Genomic DNA, 24,696 nt, shown 5'->3' with positions numbered 1-24,696 from the left:
TATTTAAAACAACACAAAAAACAACATTTGTTAAATCTTAATTGTTACTAAAAGCAACGACAACCAAAGAAATCTCAGCAGAGTTCATTGTACGATTCCAACAATATCATAAGTATGTGTTTATGAATCGCTATCAATTCCAGTGACACCCATCACAAACACATGCAAAGGCAAGTCAAGTGTTCATCTGCACACATACTGCAACATTTAGTACAAGTCAACACCAGGAATTACTTCAGACATAACTTTTGTCACAGATGCGCCAAATTTGGAAATGTTCTATACATGTCCTACTACAAATTGCTCCAGAAAGACACACCTTACCAGACTACTGCATGGAGCCATACTCATAATATCTGCCACACTAACAGATTTGTCTGGTGCACACTTACACTTTACAAGCCATCGCCATGAAAATGGAATATTACTGTGTGAGGCATTAAACAAGCAAGAGTGAGTGAGTATGGTTTTACGCTGCTTTTAGCAATATTCCAGCAATATCACGGGGACACCAGAAATGGGCTTCACACATTATACCCATGTCGGGAATCGAACCCGGGTCTTCGGCGTGACGAGTGAACGCTTTTAACCACTAGGCTACCCGACCCCCCCTAAACAAGCAAGAAAAACAAATCAAACCAAATCTATATCTTAAATTCTAAAACATATTTACATACATGTAGAACATGTCTTTGTTGGGGAGACAGAATATTTAACATCCAAGTCAATAAACACAATATTCGAACATTCTTACATAAGGAACTGCATATAAATGAATTTCATAACATAAGAGCATATATCAAACAAATGTATGCTTTACAACTTGCGGTCGCATCGGACATGGGTGGGCCAGTCGTCTAAGGCCCTTGGCCGCGCTAGAAACCTATGATAGTGTGTTCGAATCCGATTCACCCCGATAGTTTCAAGGTTTGTCAGCACCATACCTGTACTGGGTTTCATCAAAATAGTAAACCCCTGACACTGTGTCACTTCGGGCTTTACCCCCATATTAAGCAGACACTCGGTGATATAACTGGAATATTGTTCAAAACGGTGTTATCCCCAACTCACTCACTACGGACCCTTTGCAATATCTCAGCCATGTCGAACGCAAAAGATACATTTATTAAAAACATGTACACCAAAAGGTTAAGGTCAATAACACATTTACTCTTCAGACTCCTCTTATGTAAAACTAACACGTATGTACCTACCTGCATCTCCCCGAGGCAAGGGTGTCCACTAGCCTATATCAAAGCCTAGTGGAAACAGGGAGACGGACTCCGGTAGAACGTCCAACCGGAGAGCGGAAGGCCCTGGGTTCGATTCCCGACCCATTCATACCAAAAGACGTTAAAAGATACTTGTTTTTACCCTGTCTACCGCTCGTCATTAAGAGGCTAAAACAAGGACTGGTCGGCTCGGAGTCAGTATACTGTGAGTGGTATCTTAGTGTGCTAGCACTATAAATCGGCATCAGTCCGGACCAGTACAAGCAGCCACAAACAAACGTGCATGCACGTCGCATGTCATGCATGCATGTCCACTCGGCCATGTTTGTGTTCTTTTAGACCAACCTCTAAATAAACTACAGCTAAATAGTATCTCTATATAAAACGTCAGAGAATAATCTCGATTATCCGACGTGAATGATTTCATTGGGCTTAAAAGGCAAAATTGCGAAAAAATACTTGTCCCCACCCGTGAAGATCCGGATCAGAATATGTCCTCAGCAACCCATGCTTGCTGTAAAAGGCAACTATGCTTGTCGTAAGAGGCTACTGACGGGATCGGGTGGTCAGGCTCGCTGACTTGGTTGATGCATGTCATTGATCCCAATTGCGCGGATCGATGCTCATGATGTCAATCACTGGCTTGTCAGGTCCAGACTGGATTAAGACCTACGTCATAAAGCTGGACTATTGCTGAGTGCGGCGTTAAATAAACAAACAAACAAACTTGTAATCCCGCAAGTATAGTTAACAGACCGGGTTTTTTTCTTATTGAGTTGATACGTATTAATAAAAAACACAACATAATAATGTTACTTTTCAAGATATAGTTTTTTTAAATACAATACGTTTGGTGGTGTTGGCGTGGGGTTTAAATTGTACTCTTGAAAGACACGTTTTTGTTCCACACATTGGAGCAAAGTGTAAAGTCCACTTTTCAGCCAACAACGATAAGCTTACTAATCCACACGATCCTTGAATAACTGCATGAACATACATATCACCGAATGATAGGTCCAAGCTTTTCAATCCTGTGCAGCCATTGAATGAGTCCGGGTCAAGGCCATGTGTGTGACTGTACACAAACTGACTTATTGAAGGCATGATTCTCTTGAATCATTTAAGATTCTTCAGAAAGATGGTTTTGAGACGGATAATGCTGGAAAGGTATCAGTTTGAATTCCCTGAATGGGATAAGCAGTCAGTCCTAAACATTGATGTGTGGTCAACATTTGAACATGTGTGGTCTTGTTTTTGTCAAAAGACTGCATGTGCATAGAGGTTTCAAAAAGATGGCGACTAATGGGATCGGGTGGTCAGGCTCGCTGACTTGGTTGATGCACGACATTGATCCCAATTGCGTGGATCGATGCTCATGATGTCAATCACTGGATTGTCTGGTCCAGATTCGATTATTTACAGGCCGCCGTCATATGGCTAGAATATTGCCGAGTAGGGTGCGGCGTTAAACAACAAACAAACAAACGAAAATAACAAAGATAAATCTTCTGTGATCTTGTTGCCTTCAAGTGTCAGTGTGCTCAATGGTGGATCGTGGTCGTGGGCCCACTCACTTCAATCAATGAATTCCGCACTTGAAAAGCACATTCGTGACCAACTCGTGTTATTCCGGGACAAGCCGATCTTCTTGCAGGTTACGGAAAGGGGCGAGTGGTGACGAATATTGTAAAGCAATGCAATGTTACCCCACGGGAGGCGCACCTGTTGAATGTTCATCTCGACACTGCCAAGTACCATACATGAATGAAATATAGTAGATAAGTCTAGATACTACAAAACTATCGACGTTTCATGATAGTCTATTACACATACTGGTGTGGAATAAAGCGACAAAACCCTTTCCATATCCCAAAGTGATCTCTGCATAAAGCAGAGTCGATTGTACGATTCCGACTTTATCATGAGCATGAGCACTATGAAATATTAATGATACCAGGTGTTCGCGAAAAGGTGAGCGTATCCTATCCCGCCGGTGCCACCCGTCACAAACACATGCAAGGGCAAGTCAATAGTTCACCTGAAAAAAACCCACAGAAACATATGGTACATTTGATAATAGGGAATTGCATAGGACATAATTTTTGTCACTGATGCGTCAAATTTGGATATGTCCTCCACATGTCTACCAAAAAAACTTTGGAAAGCTTTACAGAGGCCTTGTATGTTGTTGTAACCTTGATCAAACAACTTCTGAGCATGAGGCGTATGACGCTCTTTGAAATCTTGGTGGAAAGAACATGCTCGATTGTATCTCAAAAGTTGTGAAATGTAAACACCAAAGGCTGGAGGTGCTGGAATATTGCTCGACATGAAGGGAAAGCTGACTACTGGAAAGTTGAAGTCATCCCTCTTGTCATACAGTCTTGTGGAGAGTGTTTTGTCACTCTGAATCTTGAAATCATTGGTCAGCTTGGCATGTTGTTGGCTAAATGATCAAATCATGTTTCAGTTTTAGTCACCATCAAACATGGGCGTGTACTGTCTTTTCCCCGACAGTTGCATGTTGCAATTGGTACTCTACGGGGATGTGGTTATACGAGCTTCACTACCTCCATCTTATTCACCACATCTGGCCCCTAGTGACTACCACCTGTTTTCAAATGTGTAAACAAAAATAATGTGCGAGCTCAGAGTTTTAAGCATAGTTATTCTATTATCCATGACGGGATCCGCAAACAAGCCGTACTGGCTTATAGTAATGCATCTCCGTACATTAAAAAACGACCCGTGAAGATCCGGGGTAGAATAGGTCATCAGCAACCCATGCTTGCAGTAAAAGGGGACTATGCTTTTCGTAAGAGGCGACTAACGGGATGGGTGGTCAGGCTCGCTGACTTGGTTGATGCATGTCATCGTATCCCAATTGTGTGGATCGATGCTCATGATGTTAATCACTGGATTGTCTGGTCCAGACTCGATTATTTTACAGACCGCCGTCATATATCTGGAACGCGGCGTTAAACAACAAACAAACAAAACATTGTCTTATGGTACATGTATACATTTAGAAGACATTCCCAAATGTGACGCTTCAGTGACAAAAATGTCCAATGCAATTCCTTGTTTTGACTTGTATCATATGTTTCCGGTTTATTTTTCAGGTGAACAATTGACTTGCCTTTGTATGTGTTTGTGACAGATGCCGCCAGTGGGGCAAGATATTCTCACCTTTTCGCGGGCACTCGATATTATCAGTATTTGATAGTGATTCATGATGTATTCGGAATCGTACTATCGACTCTGCTTTGGGCAGAGATTTCTTATGAACGTGGACAGGGTTGTGTCTTTTATATTTATCTCTGTTATAACTGAATTGGGATTATTTCGGATTATTTTCCCAATGGGCAGGTGAAATATTACGATTAAGTTTTCTGACATATCCTTCCTCCAAGGAGCAACACCTGGACGCACGAGAACCGTCTTATACGGAATATCTGTTCGACAGAGTTCAGTTGTAGCGTATAATATGCCAGTTTATTTGATTAATTTTGTTGAATAGACATCGAGGTAATGGTACTCATATTAATATGTAGTTTTTGTTGGCCTGTTTTTTTCGACTGTCGGTAGGGGCATTGTACATACGGTCTCTTTGTGTAGGGGGCGGTCAGGTAGCCTAGTGGTTAAAGCGTTCGCTCGTCACGCCGAAGACCCGGGTTCGATTCCCGACGTGGGTACAATGTGTGAAACATTTCTGGTGTCCCCCGCCGTGATATTGCTGGAATATTGCATAAAGCGGCGTAAAACCATACTCACTCACTCACTCACTGTTTGTGTAGCCGAGATGTAAGTTACACGTGCTTTATAATTTAACACTGTGATGAGTATGCTGTGCTTTATATTTAACACTACGATGAATGTGTCCTGCTTTATGTTTGATAGTGCGGTGAGTTAACTGTGCTTACTGTTTATAACTGGTGAGTCTCGTATTTATATTTAACACTTTGATTAATGTCTCGTGCTTTATGTTTGATACTGCGGTGAATATTCCGTGCTTTTTATTCAACAGTGTGATGAGTGTGCCGTGCTTTATATTTAACACTGTGATGATTGTGCCGTGCTTTTTATTCAACACTGTGATGAGTCTCGTGCTTTATATTTAACACTGTGATGATTGTGCCGTGCTTTTTATTCAACACTGTGATGAGTCTCGTGCTTTATATTTAACACTGTGATGAGTCTCGTGCTTTATATTGAACACTGTGATGATTGTGCCGTGCTTTTTATTCAACACTGTGATGAGTCTCGTGCTTTATATTTAACACTGTGATGAGTCTCGTGCTTTATATTGAACAGTGTGATGATTGTGCCGTGCTTTTTATTCAACACTGTGATGAGTCTCGTGCTTTATATTTAACACTGTGATGAGTCTCGTGCTTTATATTTAACACTGTGATGATTGTGCCGTGCTTTTTATTCAACACTGTGATGAGTCTCGTGCTTTATATTTAACACTGTGATGAGTCTCGTGCTTTTTATTCAACACTATGATGAGGGTGCCGTGCTTTATATTTAACACTGTGATGAGTCTCGTGATTATATTTAACACTGTGGTGAGTCTCGTGCTTTATATTGAACACTGTGATGATTGTGCCGTGCTTTTTATTCAACGGTGTGATGAGGGTGCCGTGCTTTATATTTAACACTACGATTAATGTCTCGTGCTTTATGTTTCTTACTGTGATGAGTCTCGCGTCCCAAGACAATGCTCTTCGGTTACTGCGCTTCCCTGTCGCCTGTCATCATGATATACGTGATGGACACAGCTCCACACCACACATTACAGTTTATTTTTGTGGGTTTATTATTATGTTCTGTACATCTAATTATGTTTAGCAATAACATGTTTATATCACCAGCTATTGTCCCGGATCGGTATTTACACATTAAGCAGTATTGCTCTTTTACCGATCCGGATTTCATTTATACGAAATGAAAATATTAACACAGAGAGTCTTTCAGCAAACGAATGGATGATTATTTACACTTAATATAAACATATTAACAATGTTGACAGGGCGACACAGTTGGCATATTCACTTCTGAACTCTAGCGTGGTGTCGCTACACTTGAGTGAGGGAGTTAATATTTATAGTAGTCACTTCGGCAATATCGTGACCGCTACACTTGACTGGCTGAGAGACAATATGTGTACAGGACTGCGTTAGTATATGTACAGGCTGGCGCATGATAGTTGGATAGAAATTCTGTAAGATATGAATGATAGGCGTGGTGCAGCGGGTATGTCATCCACGTTTTGGAGAACCGGTTTCAGAAATTCCGCTTCCTTCTTGAGTTTATTGTATGTTCCATCGAGTGACCGTATATTTCTACATTTAAAACACGTCTCCGCCATGACAAGAAGCAGCTTGACGTCGATACCACCTGCTGAAAGGAATCATAGGATGACTTGTACCACGTGTAGGTTGACACCACGTGACGAAGGTATCATATGATGGCTGGTACCACGTGATTGAGATAAGCCAAGCGTGACGAGGGATGGAGAGTTTGAACCTCCTCCTTGATGAACGATTCATGAATCCATGTGGTCAGTTGGAGCCAAATGCTGAAAAATAAACGCAAATAGGACACAGAACACCCATGTTTGGGACAGAGAGCAGACATTATATATTCCCTCTTTGCAATAATCCCTCGATGTGACGGCGGTCTGTAAAAAATCGAGTCTAGAACAGACAAGCCAGTGATTGACATTATGAGCATCGATCCACGCAATTGGGATACAATGTTCATGCATCACCCAAGTCAGCGAGCCTGACCATCCGATCCCGTTAGTCGCCTCTTACGACAAACATAGTCACCTCTTACGACAAGCATGGGTTGCTGAAGACCTATTCTACAGCCATTGGAACAAGATATCCACCACTGTGTTAAGCAATATTGCTGATCAAGCAAAACGTGATACTTACATCTTAACTAATGAGGATTGGAGTATTATAATATATGGCCTGGTTGGTTGTGTGTCAAAGCACCCGGCGTCGGGATTGTTGCTCATGTTATCAATCACTGTTTGGCTGGGGTAGATTACTTCATCTACAGATCTCTCTGATAAAGATGGAATATTACTGACTGCATCTAAGGACGAATTATGCACTATCTTGTTTCTGGTGTTACTAGACCTATGTATATGTCCTCACCCTTTTCCTTGAGGCCGTTGTCGTAGTTCCTGTAGACGAAGTAGGTCAGGATGATGACGCCGACCCGAGTTAGAGCTGCCAGAATGCCTGCCGTGACGGAGCACGCGGCCAGAGCCGGGGCCACAACCGGTGCCAAAGACAGACGCTGCGACGCCTGCAGGTGGATGGGGGAAGCCACAGATATATATAAAACTTAGTCATTCTATGGTTGTGCTATGTCAGTCTATCGCAATAAATATAAGTCATTATGTTGATACTAGGTCATTCTTTGGTAATACATCGTCATTCCACGTTCGTACTATGTCATTCTATAGTAGTACCAGGTCGTTCCATGTTAGTACTAGGTCATTCTATAGTAGTATCAGGTCGTTCCACGTTAGTACTAGGTCATTCTATAGTAGTGCCAGGTCGTTCCACGTTAGTACTAGGTCATTCTATAGTAGTACCAGGTCGTTCCACGTTAGTACTAGGTCATTCTATAGTAGTATCAGGTCGTTCCACGTTAGTACTAGGTCATTCTATAGTAGTGCCAGGTCGTTCCACGTTAGTACTAGGTCATTCTATAGTAGTACCAGGTCGTTCCACGTTAGTACTAGGTCATTCTATAGTAGTATCAGGTCGTTCCACGTTAGTACTAGGTCATTCTATAGTAGTGCCAGGTCGTTCCACGTTAGTACTAGGTCATTCTATAGTAGTATCAGGTCGTTCCACGTTAGTACTAGGTCATTCTATAGTAGTACCAGGTCGTTCCACGTTAGTACTAGGTCATTCTATAGTAGTATCAGGTCGTTCCACGTTAGTACTAGGTCATTCTATAGTAGTACCAGGTCGTTCCACGTTAGTACTAGGTCATTATATAGTAGCACCAGGTCGTTCCACGTTAGTACTAGGTCATTCTATAGTAGCACCAGGTCGTTCCAGGTTCTAACGGGGTCATGTGATAGTAGTACCAGGTAGGACTTGGTCATTTCACGTCAGTACTAGGTCATTATATGATAGAACGTCATTATATGGTAGTAGTAGGTCTTTATATGGTAGTAGAAGCTCGTTCTTTTATACTAGGCCGTCATGTAGCGGGAATATGTTGACAATGACCTGGATTGTAGCCGGACATTGCTGAGTGCAGCGTTAAACAACAAAAAAACACACACAGACATTCGATGATAGTACAAGGGCATTGCATGTACGTTTGTTTGTTGTTGAACGCTGAACCCAGCTATACGATGAGAATAAAGAATCGACTTTGGACCAGACAACCCAGAGATTAACGCAATTGTTATATGATGACATGCGTCAACCAAGTCAGCGAGCATGACCACCCGATCCCGTTAGGGTCCAATTCAAAAGTTCAAGGTAAGATAAAAAACACACAATTCCTTCAGCTTAGATCGAGATCCCCCCCCAAAAAACCCAACAACAACAACAACAAACAAACAAAACAAACCACACAAACAAACAAAACAACAACAAACAAACGAACAAACCACCAGAAAAAACAAACAAACAAACAAACAAACCAAAACAAAACAAACAAACCAAAACAAACAAAAATGCAACCCAAACAACAACAAGAAAAACAACCCCCTAAAAGGCCAACATAATTCTTAACATGGTGAATTCATTGTCATTGCCATACTCACAAACACAAAGACGACGACGACAAAACGCAAAATCATGGAAAGACCGGATGTATTTATTGACAGCCCCTAATAACGTATGCCTGGGGAATCAGTCTATTTTTTAATATGGTATAGCTACCTTAACTATTTTATTTACTTTATTCTTGTGTATGACTACTTAAGTCTAGGGTATAGGAACTTTTTTGTATTTTTAAAAGACACGTGTATTGTTTAAGCCCCGCTTATTCGTATCTATTTGAAAATGTACCCACTCACTCACTTGATTGTCTTCATATTTTGTATCTTACCTTGACAATTTTATAAATGATATAGCCCAGCTCCAGGGGACTGAGGCCCCAGAACACGTACGTCATGATCTTGTGCTCAAAGCGCACCTGCAACAGGGCAGTTGTAATTGAGAACACAACGGGAACAAAGGTATTCTACTTGAGGTTAAGATGGACAAATGTTTGATGATTAATATGAATTTATGAGAAAAACACACTTCCGTCGTTCGATGGAATGGTTGCATTCCAAAGTGACAGATGTTTGTTTGTTGTTTAACGCCGCTCTCAGCAATATTCTAGCTGTATGACGGCAGTCTGTACGTAATCGAGTCTGGACCAGACAGTGATTGACATCATAAGCATTGATCCATGTAATTGGGATCGATGGCATGCAGCAACCAGGTCAGCGAGCCTGACCACCCGATCCCGTCAGTCGTCTCTTATGACAAGCAGAGTCGCCTTTATGACAAGCAGGGGTTGCTGAAGACAGATATTTCCGTTCACAAAGTAAGCTAGTGCTGGCGAAAATATTACTTACTTACTTACTTACTTACTTAATTTCGATAGACAAATTGGGTTAACATATTTGGAGGGGTTATCGATGCCTGTGGAGTTTAACATGGCTTACACATGCATGTCCCAAGACGAACCAGCCTATGGTTACGACGATACCGACACAGAGAACGACGATGTCGAGCGTGTTGACGTTGATACCGTTTACAAGAATCAGTATGACCATGGTGATCTGAAATTACATAATAAATGACGTCATGCAGCGACACACTCACATCTTCAGGGCATACGGAGGAGAATGAGATCTCAGAACATCGGTTGATCTTGAACAGATGAGTTACGGGCACGGTCTCTATATAGTTGTTAAACAGGCGTAATGTACCAGCCACACGCTCTGTTTTAGCATGTTTGTTTGTTTGTTGTTTAACGTTGCACTCAGCAATATTCTAGCTATATGACGGCGGTAAATGATCGAGTCTGGACCAAACAATCCAGCTATTGACGCCATGAACATCGATCAAAGTAATTGAGATACGATGACATGCATCAGCCAAATCAGCGAGCCTGACCACCCGATCCCATTAGTCGCCTCTTACGGCAAGCATAGTCGCCTCTTACGACAATGTACATAAATATATGCACCATAACTGGATAATGTACTGATAGAAACGAATAAGGGAACAATAAAGAATATAGCGAAATATGCTTTACTGTCAGTGTATTTGAACTAGCGCGCATACAAATTCAACACATGTCAGAATCCCCGATCCCGTTAGTTGCTTCTTACGACAATATGGTTCGCCTGTAAATAATCGAGTCTGGACCAGACAATACAGTTATTGACATAATGAGCATGATCAACCCAACTGGGATACGATGACATGCATCAATCAAGTCAGCGAGCCTGACCACCCGATACCATTAGTCGCCTCTTACCACAATACCAATTCTAACCCGGATTCTTCACGGAACTGCTTATATTAATTTATTTGTTGAATAATGCTGCAGTCAGCAATGTTCCAGTCACATCACGACAGCCTGTAAATAATCGAGTCTGACAAGAAAAACAGGCGGTTGATATTATGAGTAAAGTGATTATGTCACCCAGAGCAGGTTTAAGTATGCACTAGAATCCTCACCCCGAGTTGGAGGTCGAGCTTGAGCAAGTCCAGAAAAAGGAAGAGGTTCTTGCACATGGACTGCAGCGTAGAGCTGGCACCCACCGTCCTGAAGATGAGGTTCCCTGACAGCATGTACTCCCTCCCCAGCCACCCACCCATCAGCGCCACAAATGGCGCCAGGCAGCACGCGATGATCAGCCGGACCTGGAAAAGACAAGGACGCAATTTAGCTTAGCTGGATATTGTTGGATGATGAACATCTGTCATCAGCGACCATTATCTGTCACTTCTGTTCTCAGTTACAACTATCTTCCCGAGGCAAGCATGACCACTAGCCTATATGAAAGCGTAGTTTCGAATTCTACCCTTGCCACATCAAGGCCACTTTTCTTGGCTCGATCCTGGCGCCACCCCGCGTAGAATTTTGCTCCTTGTATTTGAAAACGGGATATCCAATCAGATCGCTGTTCTTATATGCTACAGCTTCACAAAGATGGCGACTACCATAGGTGACGACCTAGTTGATCAGATAACGAAAACATTCGCGATTTCATCCCTGAAACAAAAACATACTAGGCAATCGTTGGGGGTATAAAAGATTAAAAAGACGTGTCAACAAAGACAGGAAGAGCTACATCACTTTCATACGAAGGTGTACCAGTCGTGGAGGTTGATTTTGTGTAACGTTCTCTGATTGGACTATCGGCATGTGCGATAGTCCAATCATATTTAGCACAGGAAAGTGGGCTCGATAAACCAAGTGTGGAAACAAGACTAAAAAAGGCTAGTGGACGCTCTTGCCTAGGGAAGATCAGACAATCATGTGTGAATGTGTATATGTACCGACCAGTTTGATGGTGCCTTCCGCGCCCACGGAGTAGTTGACGATGAGGTAGATGAGCATGATGACGGTGGTGATGACAAGGATGAAGATTTCATACGGACGTTCCTTCAGCACGCCGTGCACCAGATAGAACGCGCAGAAGCCTACGGATGAAGACCAGTGTGAGTGAGTAAGATGGGTTCAACGACGCTTTGAACAGTTCTTCAGTCATTTCACGGCGTGTCAGCTTGATGTGGGCGTGGGGGGTGGGGGATGGGCGGGACCCAAACTGACGTTGCCCGCGCACGCTTACCGTGTTGGGGAAACCCATGCACAAGAACCGCTATAATGCCAAACAAACTATGGATCTGAATTTGGGCGAATCTGAGAATCGTATCCACGATCAGGGGATCCTGGTATGACGAAGGTTAACAATTACCCTCAACGAAATGCGACGCCCGATACCACTGGGCCAACCATGACCCTTATATGCTTCCGTAGGCATGTGTACTGTTACTCACACACCTTGTGACATCTAACCGACAGGAAGGCATTCAGGGTGCAGTCGTATAAGGCGCCGAAAAGTTGCTGTTATGTTGCGTTCTTTGGGCACGCAAGAAAACCTATGATTTTGGGTTCGAATCCCGATTCGCCCCGATTATGTTTCTAGTTTGTCAGCACCATACCTGTGCTCTTGGATTTCACCGAAGGGGTAAACGTCTAAGACCTGCATCACTTCGGGCTTTCCTCCCACATTAAACAGACACATCCAGAACGGGAATACTGTTCTAAGAGGAGTTAAACTCAACTCACTCACGCATTCTAATAGGCAAATAACAACATACACTATTAATTTAGATTTTTTACCAATTGCAATCATTTCCCATACCGCACTAACAATGCGTTAAGTATGTTCAAATCCAATATATGTAAATACCCATATCTGATCATGTTTTAAGATGCTTTGAACTGATACACTTCTATACCTCCTGTACCAATGTTACAGTCTAATGAATTGAAAAAAAATATTTTTAAAAAAGTGAAAAAAAGAAGAAATAAAAATATGATCTATAAAACCCTTTCCGCTGGACGCACATGCATTGACAATGATGACGAGGGCGAAGACAAAGTCCGCCTGAGCCTTGTCCACAGTGGCCAGCTTGTAGATGGTGAAGGCGGTGGATGCGATGATGGCGATTCCAGAGAGAGCGAGGAACACCTTCTCTTTCGTCTCAGTATCCTGGATCTTCCGCATCTGTAACAGGTGCGTGATTTGAATTGAAGGCAGCTATCATACATCAACAGTAGGGTTTAGTTCTGGAGAAACTAGCGAAAGCTAAACCATAAGGCTACTCCCCAACCCCCATCCCACACATCTGATCTGAGCATGATAAGGGTGTGAATGAATGTTGTTTGGTTACATTTCTTCAGTTTCGGTATTACATGGTGAGGTGAGGTGAAATGGCTTTTAACGTCCGCGTTTCGCGTCCAAGATCATTACACTTATACAGCGATGTGTAAGCAGGTGTGGATGGGTATGGCTGGCTGCTTGTACTATTCCGGACTAATGCCGTTTTTTTCTAGTGCGAACCCACTGAGATACCATGCCGCAGTAGCATAACTGTTAAAGCGTTAGCTCGTGACATCCACTATCCGAGCTCAATTCCAACGCCCATGTCCACATCATCGCTGGATTGGTACTCGCCATATGACGTCAAAGTAAATCATCAGATTGGTCTGAAAGACATCGAGTCTGCACCAGAGAAACCATTGGTTCATGAACAACGATCAACTATCCTCGTCCGGACTAATGCCGGTTTTACAGTGCTAGCGCACTGTGATACCGTGCTGCAGTTTTTACATGAATACTCCACTCAGGCACAGGATACTCCGACCGACCAGTTGAATCCGTCAAACTGGGCAGACGCTCTCCACTATACCACGGAGGCTGCCCTTATTACAGATGGTGCTAGGTGGGTCTATGTTAGACTAACATCTAGTCTCTGAAATGAACATATTTTACAGAGTTTGTTTTTGTTAAATTATAGTTATAAAACATAATAAAAAGGAGCCCAGAGACTTCTTCATTTTCAGAAACTGCAGTAATCTAGACTTGCCAAACATTATAGACTTATAGACTGTATTGGATATATACTCACACGCAAAAGAAACGCAAGTCGAGTATGCAGTATACATGTTATTTATTTTCAACAGTAAAGACAAGAAATACTAATAGGGCAAGATTGACAAAAATTTGACTGAAGACAGTTTAATGGATTAAAAGGCAGATGACATAATTGGTTATTTTCAAATGTTAAGGGCTTACACAGTTTCGGATCAATACCCAAAATGTCAGTCAATACCTGGTGTGACCACCATTAGCATTGATCACTGCCACACATCTCCTGTACATTGAGTGGATCAGACGATTTGTGAATGCCCTAGGGATCCTCCTGCACACATCCTGAGTAGCTGTGCGTAGTTCATCGGCAGTTGTAGGAACTGGGCGCACATTGTGCAGACGCCTTTGAACCTCATCCCACAAGTGTTCGATGGGGTTCAGATCATGGCTGAGGGCTGGCCACGGTAGAACACGGATGTTGTGTTGTTGCAGAGAGGCCATGGTAGCTCTGGCAACATGGGGACGAGCGTTGTCCTGCTGGAAAATGTGTTGTTGATGTTGTGCAAAAAATTGAACAACGTGGGGTCTGATCACTTGGTCGATATACCGCTGAGCAGTGACGCCGTGTCGCCGACCTTGGCCAACATTCAGAAAGCACATGGGTCCAAGTCTCCCATTAAGTCCAATCCCTGCCCATATCATGACGCTAGGTCCACCCCATGGATCCCTTTCCACAACGTTTCTGTCAGCGAAACGATCACCTCGACGCCGCCAAATTCTGACTCTTCCGTCTGCATGGGAGACACAAAAGCGACTTTCATCAGAGAAGATGACACGCCTCCACTCACTATGACGCCAATTGTGATGACCCTGGGGGGGGGTGGGGGGGGGGGGGGGGGGGGGGGGGGGGTTGTTGTAGTATACTCGGGTAGTATATTTGGCGTCGTCCCAGCCTACGTGCACGGGTTGTTTTTCAATAGGTATCGGGGAGTGCACTTGAAATAATAAAAATGCTCGATAAACTCATTAATTCGGGAAACCATTTGCGAACGTAAGCCAAAACGTGGTCATTTTAATTGGATCCGGGTCTGCTGCTCTATGACTAATGTTAGAGCGTGGTTGCCAAGGCCAACCATCCCCTGCAGCGACCACAAGTGACACATGTACCTCACACCCTGGGCCGGCACACGTGCCTACCGCGGTATGTTCTGACGACTGATGAGTATAGCTGATATGATAGTGCAGGGGACATTAACTACACACCATGTGTGTCATAGGACGAGTTGCTGACATACAATAAGGATTCAATCTGTTTTCTACCGTGTGGTTTTCTACGTAGATGGTTTTTTATATGTAAATTTCATTCCAGTTTCAAATTCGATATTTCAACAAATGAAGAAAATGACAGTTATTTTTTTTCAAATAAAAAAGTGATTATGGGGATCGTGGAAAAGTGTTACATCAAATGGGGAGGGACGGCACAACTTGATATAGTCCTTAGACCAATCTCATCCCAATCTCATCTATGAAACATGAGAGGATATGGCATTAAGGCAAGAAGTAGACATTCCCACAGGCCTAATCCCCTGAGACCGTGGTCTAGTGGTAGAGCGTCCGCCCGGAGAACGGAAGGTCCGGGGTTCGATCCCCGGCCGCGTCATACCAAAAGACGTTAAAAGATGGTACTTGTTGTTACCCTGCATAAAGGGGCTAAAACAAGGACTGGTCGGCTCGGAGTCAGTATACTGTGTCTGAGTGGGGTATTCATGTTAAACTGCGGCATGGTATCTCAGTGTGCTAACACTATAAATCGGCCTCAGTCCGGACTAGTACAAGCAGTCACACAAACCCACACACGTACATGCACGTCGCTATAGAAGTGCAATAATCTTGGCCGCGACATTAAACCCCATTTCAGATCACATCACATGACATGCATCGACCAAGTCAGTGAGCCTGACCACCCGATCCCGTTTGTCGCCTCTTACGACAAACATAGTCGCCTTTTACGACAAGAATTGGTTGCTGAAGACCTATTCTACATCGGATCTTCATAGGTCGATTTGTCAACTGAAAAATACAGGTACCAGGGATTTATCTAGACCTGATCTGAAAAATTCCCAAATTGGAATTATAACTTTCCCAACTGATGTAATAAGAGGGTGCGATTTCAATGCTTAGGTTTATTTTATTAGATCGAAAACAATTTCAAAATACAATGTTAAAATACCTACGAATTTAAGAAAATAAGAACTTAAAACAAATCACAATTTTGAACAAAATAGCATAATCACTATCCCCTGACATGCCCTTTACGACAAGAATGGGAGGCTGAAGACCTATTCTACACCGGATCTTCACGGGTTCTGTATCTAATAAAAATCCATAACAGACCTACCCATCTCCACCCCTCCAATACGAAAGTAGCTTAAAGAAACTACCCGCATCCTGGAACTGAACTCATAACATTTCTGGAGGCTGGTTACTGCTGACCCCCACTGACACAGACAGGTACGGGAGGCCCATCAACAGTGCCACTTACCTTTACTGACTTAAGCCCAGAACGATGATAATGAGTAAACTTATTTATGAAAATAAATATTGTTCTCCAACTAGTTTTCTTAACAATGCAAACTCTACTAAAGTCCACGGGTTAGGCAGTGCGACAAGCTTGTGAAGTTAAGAAACACAGTCCGTCATCTCAAGAGATGAGTGTCAAAGTCCAAACGTCATGAGTTGTTCAACCCAAAAAGTGTCATGGAATTTGTCAGAGAACATAACGTACCGTGATCTAACGGTATGACCTTGACGCAGACACAGGGGATGGAAATGAAATGAAAAACACACAAAATTGAAACAAAATCTAAAAAAAGTAACCATTCTGCGCAACTGTAGACAAAGCATAATTTCACAAAGACAACAGTAATAATGATGTTAATAAAACAGCAGATTGACGTTAAAAATCAACATAAATATGGATTGAAGATTTTCGTATAGATTAAAATATATATATACACTTTTATTTTATACATATTCATATCTATCCTTGATAACTTCCTCGTACATACAATGGGACATTCAATATGGACGCCGGCACCCGATGTCTGACACTGGGACATTCAATATGGACGCCGGCACCCGATGGCTGACACTGGGAGAGACACACATGGCATACGACTGTTTGGAGACAATGAGTGACTGTGGTCTTACGCCGTTGTTTCCTTCATATCTCGGAGGGGGTCAAGATTGGTCTTCACACATTGTCTGGAAAGGAACCAGGGTCTCCGGCGCAACAACCACTCCCTTATCTACCAGGTTATCCAACCCCCGCGCTATTCAGGTATTGGCGACACAAATAGTGTCTGAGATACAGCGATTCACTGTTAATTCTATGCCGGTCGTGATAGTTACGGAAGGGCTGAGCTAGACATTAGTTCACAGTTGAATGAACATGGCAACTTGTATAAGTTGCAGTGTGTCTGCTTGTGCTACTGCGATACTGAATACCTACATTTTTATAACTCCCTTTATATAATGCTTTTGTTTGTTGAGACGTGTGCATATCTGTTTCAAGGACATTTGAAATCGCAACGCGAACTTAAAGTCATGACGACCCGTATTGTGCTGTGTCACCATAGACTGATAACAGGTGGGACAGTAAAAGACAGGAGCATATGTCATGAATCGAGTATGATGTGACACGATACCCAACATTGTCTGGCAGATCCAGGGAATGTGTGCGTGCGTGCGTGTCCAGCCCCCTTTTTACCGTGCACCCCTTTATCGCAGGGTCTGACACTTTTCCTTACATATATATGCTGCAGATACACATCAGAAAATTGATTCAAAACAACTATAAATGTATTTGAAAACACCAATGACAAGAAATGTTAAAATATCTCTTAATAATATTTTGTAATTCATTAGGGCACTAGTGATAAAGATATGTAGTACGTATAAGCTGTTCTATAACGGGGACGCTTGGACATCTTTGTCCGTCCAGTATTAGCAGACTCATATTCAATTTCTACATGAAGACTGACAACTGTCTTCAACTGGCCACACATACTTGCTCTGTGTATGGATTGTAGATAGTGGGCTAAGCAACGCGATAGTGTACTTAACGATGCGACCCGATAGTGCATTGCGAATGTCAGTTGAATATTTCCGTCTCTCCCATAAATCTAGGTCCGTATATATCTTGTGTCAGCGCTCGGAGAGTTCCTTTAACGACATTGTCGCACCAGCTTCCCTCACTCACCTTCCCAGCAACCGTCGTCTCTATTTGGGGCCCCGTCGGTATTCCCAGGTCGGCGAAGGAGAGGGGAGGTCCATCGTTGTCGTCGTCCGTCCCCGCCTCCGGATCGTAGTTGGTACTGCCATATGGTCCGGACACCGGCGGTCCTGGTTTCACGTGCTGTTCCGGGGGTAGTGAGCCAAACTCCGGGGACGACATTGACGACAGTAACCTCTAACTAGAGTTGTTGCTAACGGAACGACGTCGTCAACGTCGATAAAGTCAAACTGTTCTACTTTCCGAGTATCCGGGTAAGTATGACGACACAAATCCTTCCGTGTTGACCTCCCCGCTATAACGCTATCGGACCTCTCCGCTATTACGCTAGCGAGTTGATCGGTAATCTGATCGGGCGCTCTCACAACTGCCCGCCGCTGAGTGCCAAATGGATTAGAAGCATTCGCATAGTCCATTAATGTATTGTTCGTTGGTGACAACATTCATCATGTTTCATGAATATAAAAGGCCAGACCGTTACATCGTGGCTTCACACATGTGAACGAAGTACATATTCACACACATCCTGTTTTGGGATAATGTTATTATTTCCTGTATCGCAGTCACATGTTTAGTGTGAGCAAGTGAGTGAATATGGTTTTACGCCGATATTAGCAGTACTCCAGCAATATCACGGCGAGGGACACCAGAAATGGGCTTCACACATTGTACCCATGTATGGACTCGACCCTGAGCCTTCGGCGAAACGAACGAACGCTTTAATCTCCAGGCTACACAACCGCCCCATATATAAGATTAGAAGTAAGGTGATATGGTGTATATGTTGTTGTATAGAAGTAGGGTGATATGGTATATATGTTGCTGTATAGAAGTAAGGTGATGTGGTGTATATGTTGATGTATAGAAGTAAGGTGATGCAATGTATATGTTGTTATATAGAAGTAAGGTGATATGGTGCATATGTTGTTATATAGAAGTAAGGTGATATGGTGCATATGTTGTTGTATAGAAGTAAGGTGATGCAATGTATATGTTGTTATATAGAAGTAAGGTGATATGGTGTATATGTTGTTATATAGAAGTAAGGTGATATGGTGCATATGTTGTTATATAGAAGTAAGGTGGTGTATATGTTGTTGTATAGAAGTAAGGTGATGCAATGTATATGTTCTTGTATAGAAGTAATATGGTGTATATGTTGCTGTATAGAAGTAAGGTGATATGGTGCATATGTTGTTGTATAGAAGTAAGGTGGTGTATATGTTGCTGTGTAGAAGTAAGGTGATGTGGTGTATATGTTGTTATATAGAAGTAAGGTGATATGGTGCATATGTTGTTGTATAGAAGTAAGGTGATGCAATGTATATGTTGTTATATAGAAGTAAGGTGGTGTATATGTTGTTGTATAGAAGTAAGGTGATGCAATGTATATGTTGTTGTATAGAAGTAAGGTGGTGTATATGTTGCTGTGTAGAAGTAAGGTGATATGGTGTATATGTTGCTGTATAGAAGTAAGGTGATATGGTGCATATGTTGTTATATAGAAGTAAGGTGGTGTATATGTTGTTGTATAGAAGTAAGGTGATGCAATGTATATGTTGTTGTATAGAAGTAATATGGTGTATATGTTGCTGTATAGAAGTAAGGTGATATGGTGTATATGTTGTTGTATAGAAGTAAGGTGGTGTATATGTTGCTGTGTAGAAGTAAGGTGATGTGGTGTATATGTTGTTATATAGAAGTAAGGTGATATGGTGCATATGTTGTTGTATAGAAGTAAGGTGGTGTATATGTTGCTGTGTAGAAGTAAGGTGATGTGGTGTATATGTTGCTGTATAGAAGTAAGGTGATATGGTGCATATGTTGTTATATAGAAGTAAGGTGGTGTATATGTTGCTGTGTAGAAGTAAGGTTGGTTGGGTTGAGGTGGTTGGTTTGTTCTTTTTCGCCGCACTCAGCAATATTCCAGCTTTATGACGGCGATCTGTAAATAATCGAGTCTGGACCAGACAATCCAGTGATTGTTATCGTGAGCATCGATCCATGCAATTGGGATCGATGACATGCATCAACCAAGTCAGGGAGCCTGACCACCCGATCCCGTTAGTCGCCTCTTACGGCAAGCATATGTTGCTGAAGACCCGGATCCTCACGGAGTCACTGTGGCAATGTTGGTTCAATAATCACTTAGAAAGAATGAACTCTGATCATCCAAATGTCTTCAGCTTTATTAATGTTCTCAAAACGTTAGAGTCCTGTAACACAAGGCACCTTGCCCAGTTAACCCATGGAGCCACGCCCCTACTCCGCAAGGTGAGATATGTGGGTGATAAAACATGCGAGGCTTACCTGTTGTGATAATGGATCAGTCCTAATAGACTTAACCCCCTGAGTTGGAAAGATCAAATAACCTTTATCTACTCAGATACAAATGAACTTACCACATGGAGAAGTGAATACCTTTGAGATTTAATTGATGAACGTTTTGATGATGTAAATATCTAGACACTAAGATATCAACTCAATTTGTCTGTTTTTACCAAAGTATGAATCTGTTCATGTACTGGGGAATGCACTGCTGTTTGGGACTTTGTAAGAAATAAGCAACCGCCATGGTTGTCTGTTCAACTAATCCAGTCGGCGTCAGTCGAGAGAATAGAGGAAGCTTGACGGATAAAGGTCATACAGTTGGCCTTTGGTGCTGCTGCTGATCCTCCTCACAAAGAATACTTATTCTTAGACATAAACAAGATACCTAAGGTGTGTTCCGGTCGATTTCTAAGCGGGGTACATGGGAGAGGTACATGGGAAATATTTGCCCGCTCCTTAACCATTCAGAAGCTACTATTTTAATGTAAGGTTGGGTTGGGGTGGTTGGGTTGTTGTTTTACGCCGCACTCAGCAATATTCCAGCTATATGACGACGGTCTGTAAATAAAGGAGTCTGGACCAGACAACCCAGTGATTGATATCATGAGCATCGATCCACGCAATTGGGGTCGATGTTTAATGTAAGGTGAGATAATTGGATAAACTACTACTATCACTTTCATAATCAACCCCTTGTCCCTCCAAAGAGCGCAGGATAAACGGTAAATAGCCCAATGTGTGTGTGTGTGTGGGGGGGGGGGGGGGGGGGGGGGGACCCTATTGCTATGACCCAATCATATCTAACATTATTCTGATGCCTATTTTGCGGTTGGATTTTGATAAGTTTATATAGTTTGTTTTGTACCATTTGATATAATGCTGTATAGAGTGAGTGAGTGAGTGAGTGAGTGATTTGGATTTAACGCCGTTCTTACAGTATTTCAGTTATATCAGGGCGTGTCCTGGGAGGAAAGCCCGAAGTGGTGCAGGTCTCAGACGGATGATGTCTAGACGTAAGGTCAGGACATTGGATTTAAAAATAAATAAATTTGTTCGAGAAATCAGTGGACAAAAAATTCCGTCTCTGATTTTACAAAACCATATAGTTCAGATAAAATGTTGAAGGTCCTCAAAACACAGATCGGCTCCTTTCAGACAAACGTCTTGTAGCAATGACTAAAAACTTATTCGAACGTTTAATACTCACCCCAACCTCTCACAGTATTTAATGGTAGGTCCCTAATTTATGCCTTTGTTTGTTTTAAAACGCCGCACTCAGCAATATTCCAGCTATATGACGGCAGTCTGTTGATAATCGAGTCTGGACCCGACATTCCAGTGATTGATATCATGAGCATCGATCCACGCAATTGCATCTTCCCGAGGCAAGAGAGTTAACTGACTTTAAAAGGCCAGTTTCCACCCTTGCCGAACTAGGCTGAAATTCCTGAGCTCGATCGTAGCGCCACCAGGGGTTATTACGAGTTATGTCCCTTAGCCTATCCTATGGGCCAATCAGATTCCACCTCTAGTATCACTTGCATTTGTTTCAAACAAAATGGCGGCGCCCTGTCAAGACGATCTGATCGATAATCAACACCTATATTGTAATAAAACGGGTCTTACATTGCGAAGTGCATCACATCACGTGAGCATGAAACTTGAAAAGATTTGGAAAATATCTGTTGACAACGAGTTAGCGGTGTACATACATTGCAAATCCTGCAATCGACCGAAATCTGCACGACACTTTACGAAACGGATTTCGATTTCGTTGCGCGATTTTGATTGGACTATGCATAGACTCGTTAGTCCAGCCAAAATATAACTCCGTAATACCAGCCTAGTTCGGCAAGAGTGGAAACTGGACTTTAATAGTCAGTTTACTCTCTTGCCTCGGGAAGATGCGCAATTGGGACACGATGACATGCATCAACCAAGTCAGCGAGCCTGACCGCCCGATCCGTTAGTCGTCTCTTACGACAAGCATGGGTTGCTGAAGACCTATTCTACCCCGATCTTCACGGAGCCTGGGCAGTGTGTGTTACAAGCATAGTCACCTTTTATGGCAAGCATGGGTTGCTGAAGACCTATTCTAAACCATATCTTCACGGGTGTAACTGTCTCTCATCATATTTATCTAAACTTCCCTCATCATCAAGTACTGTTTCATTAAGTCTGTTCTCAAGGAAATAGAAAGCAAAGCTATACGGACATGAAACTTATCTGTTAGTGTAGGCTGAGTTAACTAAAGCTGAAATACTACATTTATTCAGTAGAATATGGTTAGGATGTGACCAACATTTCCACCTTGACTGGAGCCTTTCCGTTATTGACATTATCGGTGTAAATGATCTATCGACGCTGTGAGTAAGAAACCGAATCTTCGGGGATTATATTCTTTAATCCGTCTTCCCGCTGGTGTTTAACGCCGCACTCGGCAATATGTCGGCTATATGACGGCGGTCTGTAAAAAATCGAGTCTGGGCCAGACAATTCAGTGACTGACACGACGAGCATCGACCTACGCAACTGCAATAGGATGTCATGCATCAACCAAATCCTGTTAGACGCCTCTTTTGACAAGCATGGGTTGCTGAAGACCACTTCTTTTTGTTTGTTGTTTAACGCCGCACTCAGCAATATTCCAGCTATATGACGGCGGTCTGTAAATATTCGAGCCTGGACCAGACAATACAGTGATTGACATCATGGAAATCGATCCACGCAATTGGGATACGATGGCATGCAATAACCAAGTCAGCGAGCCGGAACACCTGATGCGTTAGTCGTCTCTTACGACAAGCATGGGTTGCTGAAGATCTATTCTACCCCGATCTTCACGGACCCTTGGCAGTGTGTATTGTGATGTGGGCGTGTGAGGGTGTGGATGTGTCACACCCCTACAATGCGAGGGAATGTTGCTTCAGGACTTATCACGACGGCCTGTAAATAATCGAAGGGGGGCAAGGCAAACCAGTGGTTGTCAGCATAAACAACGAACAACGCAGGATAACACACCATCAAGCAGTACACACATAGTGACCACACGCTCCTCATTAGTCTGACATTACAAATATAACAGACCATCTCTGTGGCCTGGTGGATAGGGCTGCTAGCGGGAGAGCTGAAGGTTCGGCCCCCTTGCTGCCCATACCAGCGTTTGTTGATTACTTAGCAGTCAGGAATATTACGCTAGAGATAGAACCGGAACTGATGGAGTTTCCTTCCGTGAGTGAGTGAGTGAGTGAGTGAGTGAGTGATGAAGTATGGTTTTATGCCGCTTTTAGCAATATTCCAGCAATATCTCCGCGGGGGACACCAGAAATGGGTTTCGCACATTGTACCCATGTCAGGAATCAAACCAGGTCTTCGGTGACGAGCGAACGCTTTAACCACTAGGCTACCAACCCCGTTTCCTTCCGTAAAGGGATGCGTAGAAAAAAAGTCTTAAAAATAATAAATACACGTATGTAAAAGGGATTTTTGAGTTGTATATCAGTGATTTCATCATTTCTTACGATTTGTTGTGGTAGCAGTCTGTCTGTCCATGTGGTGATAAATTTGTATTGAGATCTCGGATCAACACAGACAATATCCAAGTCTGATCTTGGCCATCCTGTCCTTGAACACATTCTTCGATCAACCACAATTAAATACACCAAAATGTACAAGGGTGTTTATTAGTGATGGGACGATACACTCGTACATTGGTGGATCACGATTGACTTCCCGATACAAGTATGATCACTGTCACAGTATAAGTAAAGAATTATAGATTCTAACCTCAAATGTTGACTTTAATAATTGTTACACTATACAAACACTAATTACAAGTGAAAACGTGAATATTTTCATCCACTGAGCCAGAAATGACACCGGCCAACACATTCAACTGCACAATCGAATATTAGCAACGCAGTTGGTATAGAGTTACCTCCCTTCTACCACTTCAGCTAAGCTAATCCATTTGATTGGACGTGCGAGTCTCGGGATAGGTATTGGATCTTGAGCGAGTTATCATGATATGTATTTGATCGCACTTTTGGTTTATCGTCCCAGCTCGTGTGTTTATTGATTTACCTCTTAATGTCCTACTCACTCAAGCTGCACCAGGCGTGTCACAGGTCCCAGTCACACAGTGACATTATCATAACCTCATCCCGCCTTCGGGCACGGGT

At 42.7% G+C, this 24,696-nt stretch overlaps 1 protein-coding gene across 1 annotated transcript; it reads right to left on the bottom strand.

The window, feature by feature from the left end:
• Nucleotides 1–6,036: 6,036 nt before the first annotated feature.
• LOC124138347 lies at nt 6,037–18,499 on the bottom strand. Its single transcript, XM_046504939.2, has 8 exons — nt 18,152–18,499; nt 12,864–13,023; nt 11,793–11,932; nt 10,964–11,149; nt 9,940–10,056; nt 9,333–9,419; nt 7,406–7,559; nt 6,037–6,816 (listed from the first exon to the last, which is right to left on the bottom strand). Exons 1-8 carry the CDS (start codon nt 18,344–18,346, stop codon nt 6,800–6,802), a joined length of 1,056 nt encoding a protein of 351 aa, XP_046360895.2. The 5' UTR covers nt 18,347–18,499; the 3' UTR covers nt 6,037–6,799.
• Nucleotides 18,500–24,696: the final 6,197 nt, after the last annotated feature.

Source organism: Haliotis rufescens, unplaced genomic scaffold (assembly GCF_023055435.1).
Source record: "Haliotis rufescens isolate VD_foot unplaced genomic scaffold, xgHalRufe1.0.p SCAF_8, whole genome shotgun sequence".
Classification (NCBI taxonomy): Eukaryota; Metazoa; Mollusca; class Gastropoda; order Lepetellida; family Haliotidae; genus Haliotis; species Haliotis rufescens.
Note: the sequence above shows the minus strand (reverse complement) of the source record. Positions and strands in the feature narration are given on the sequence as shown.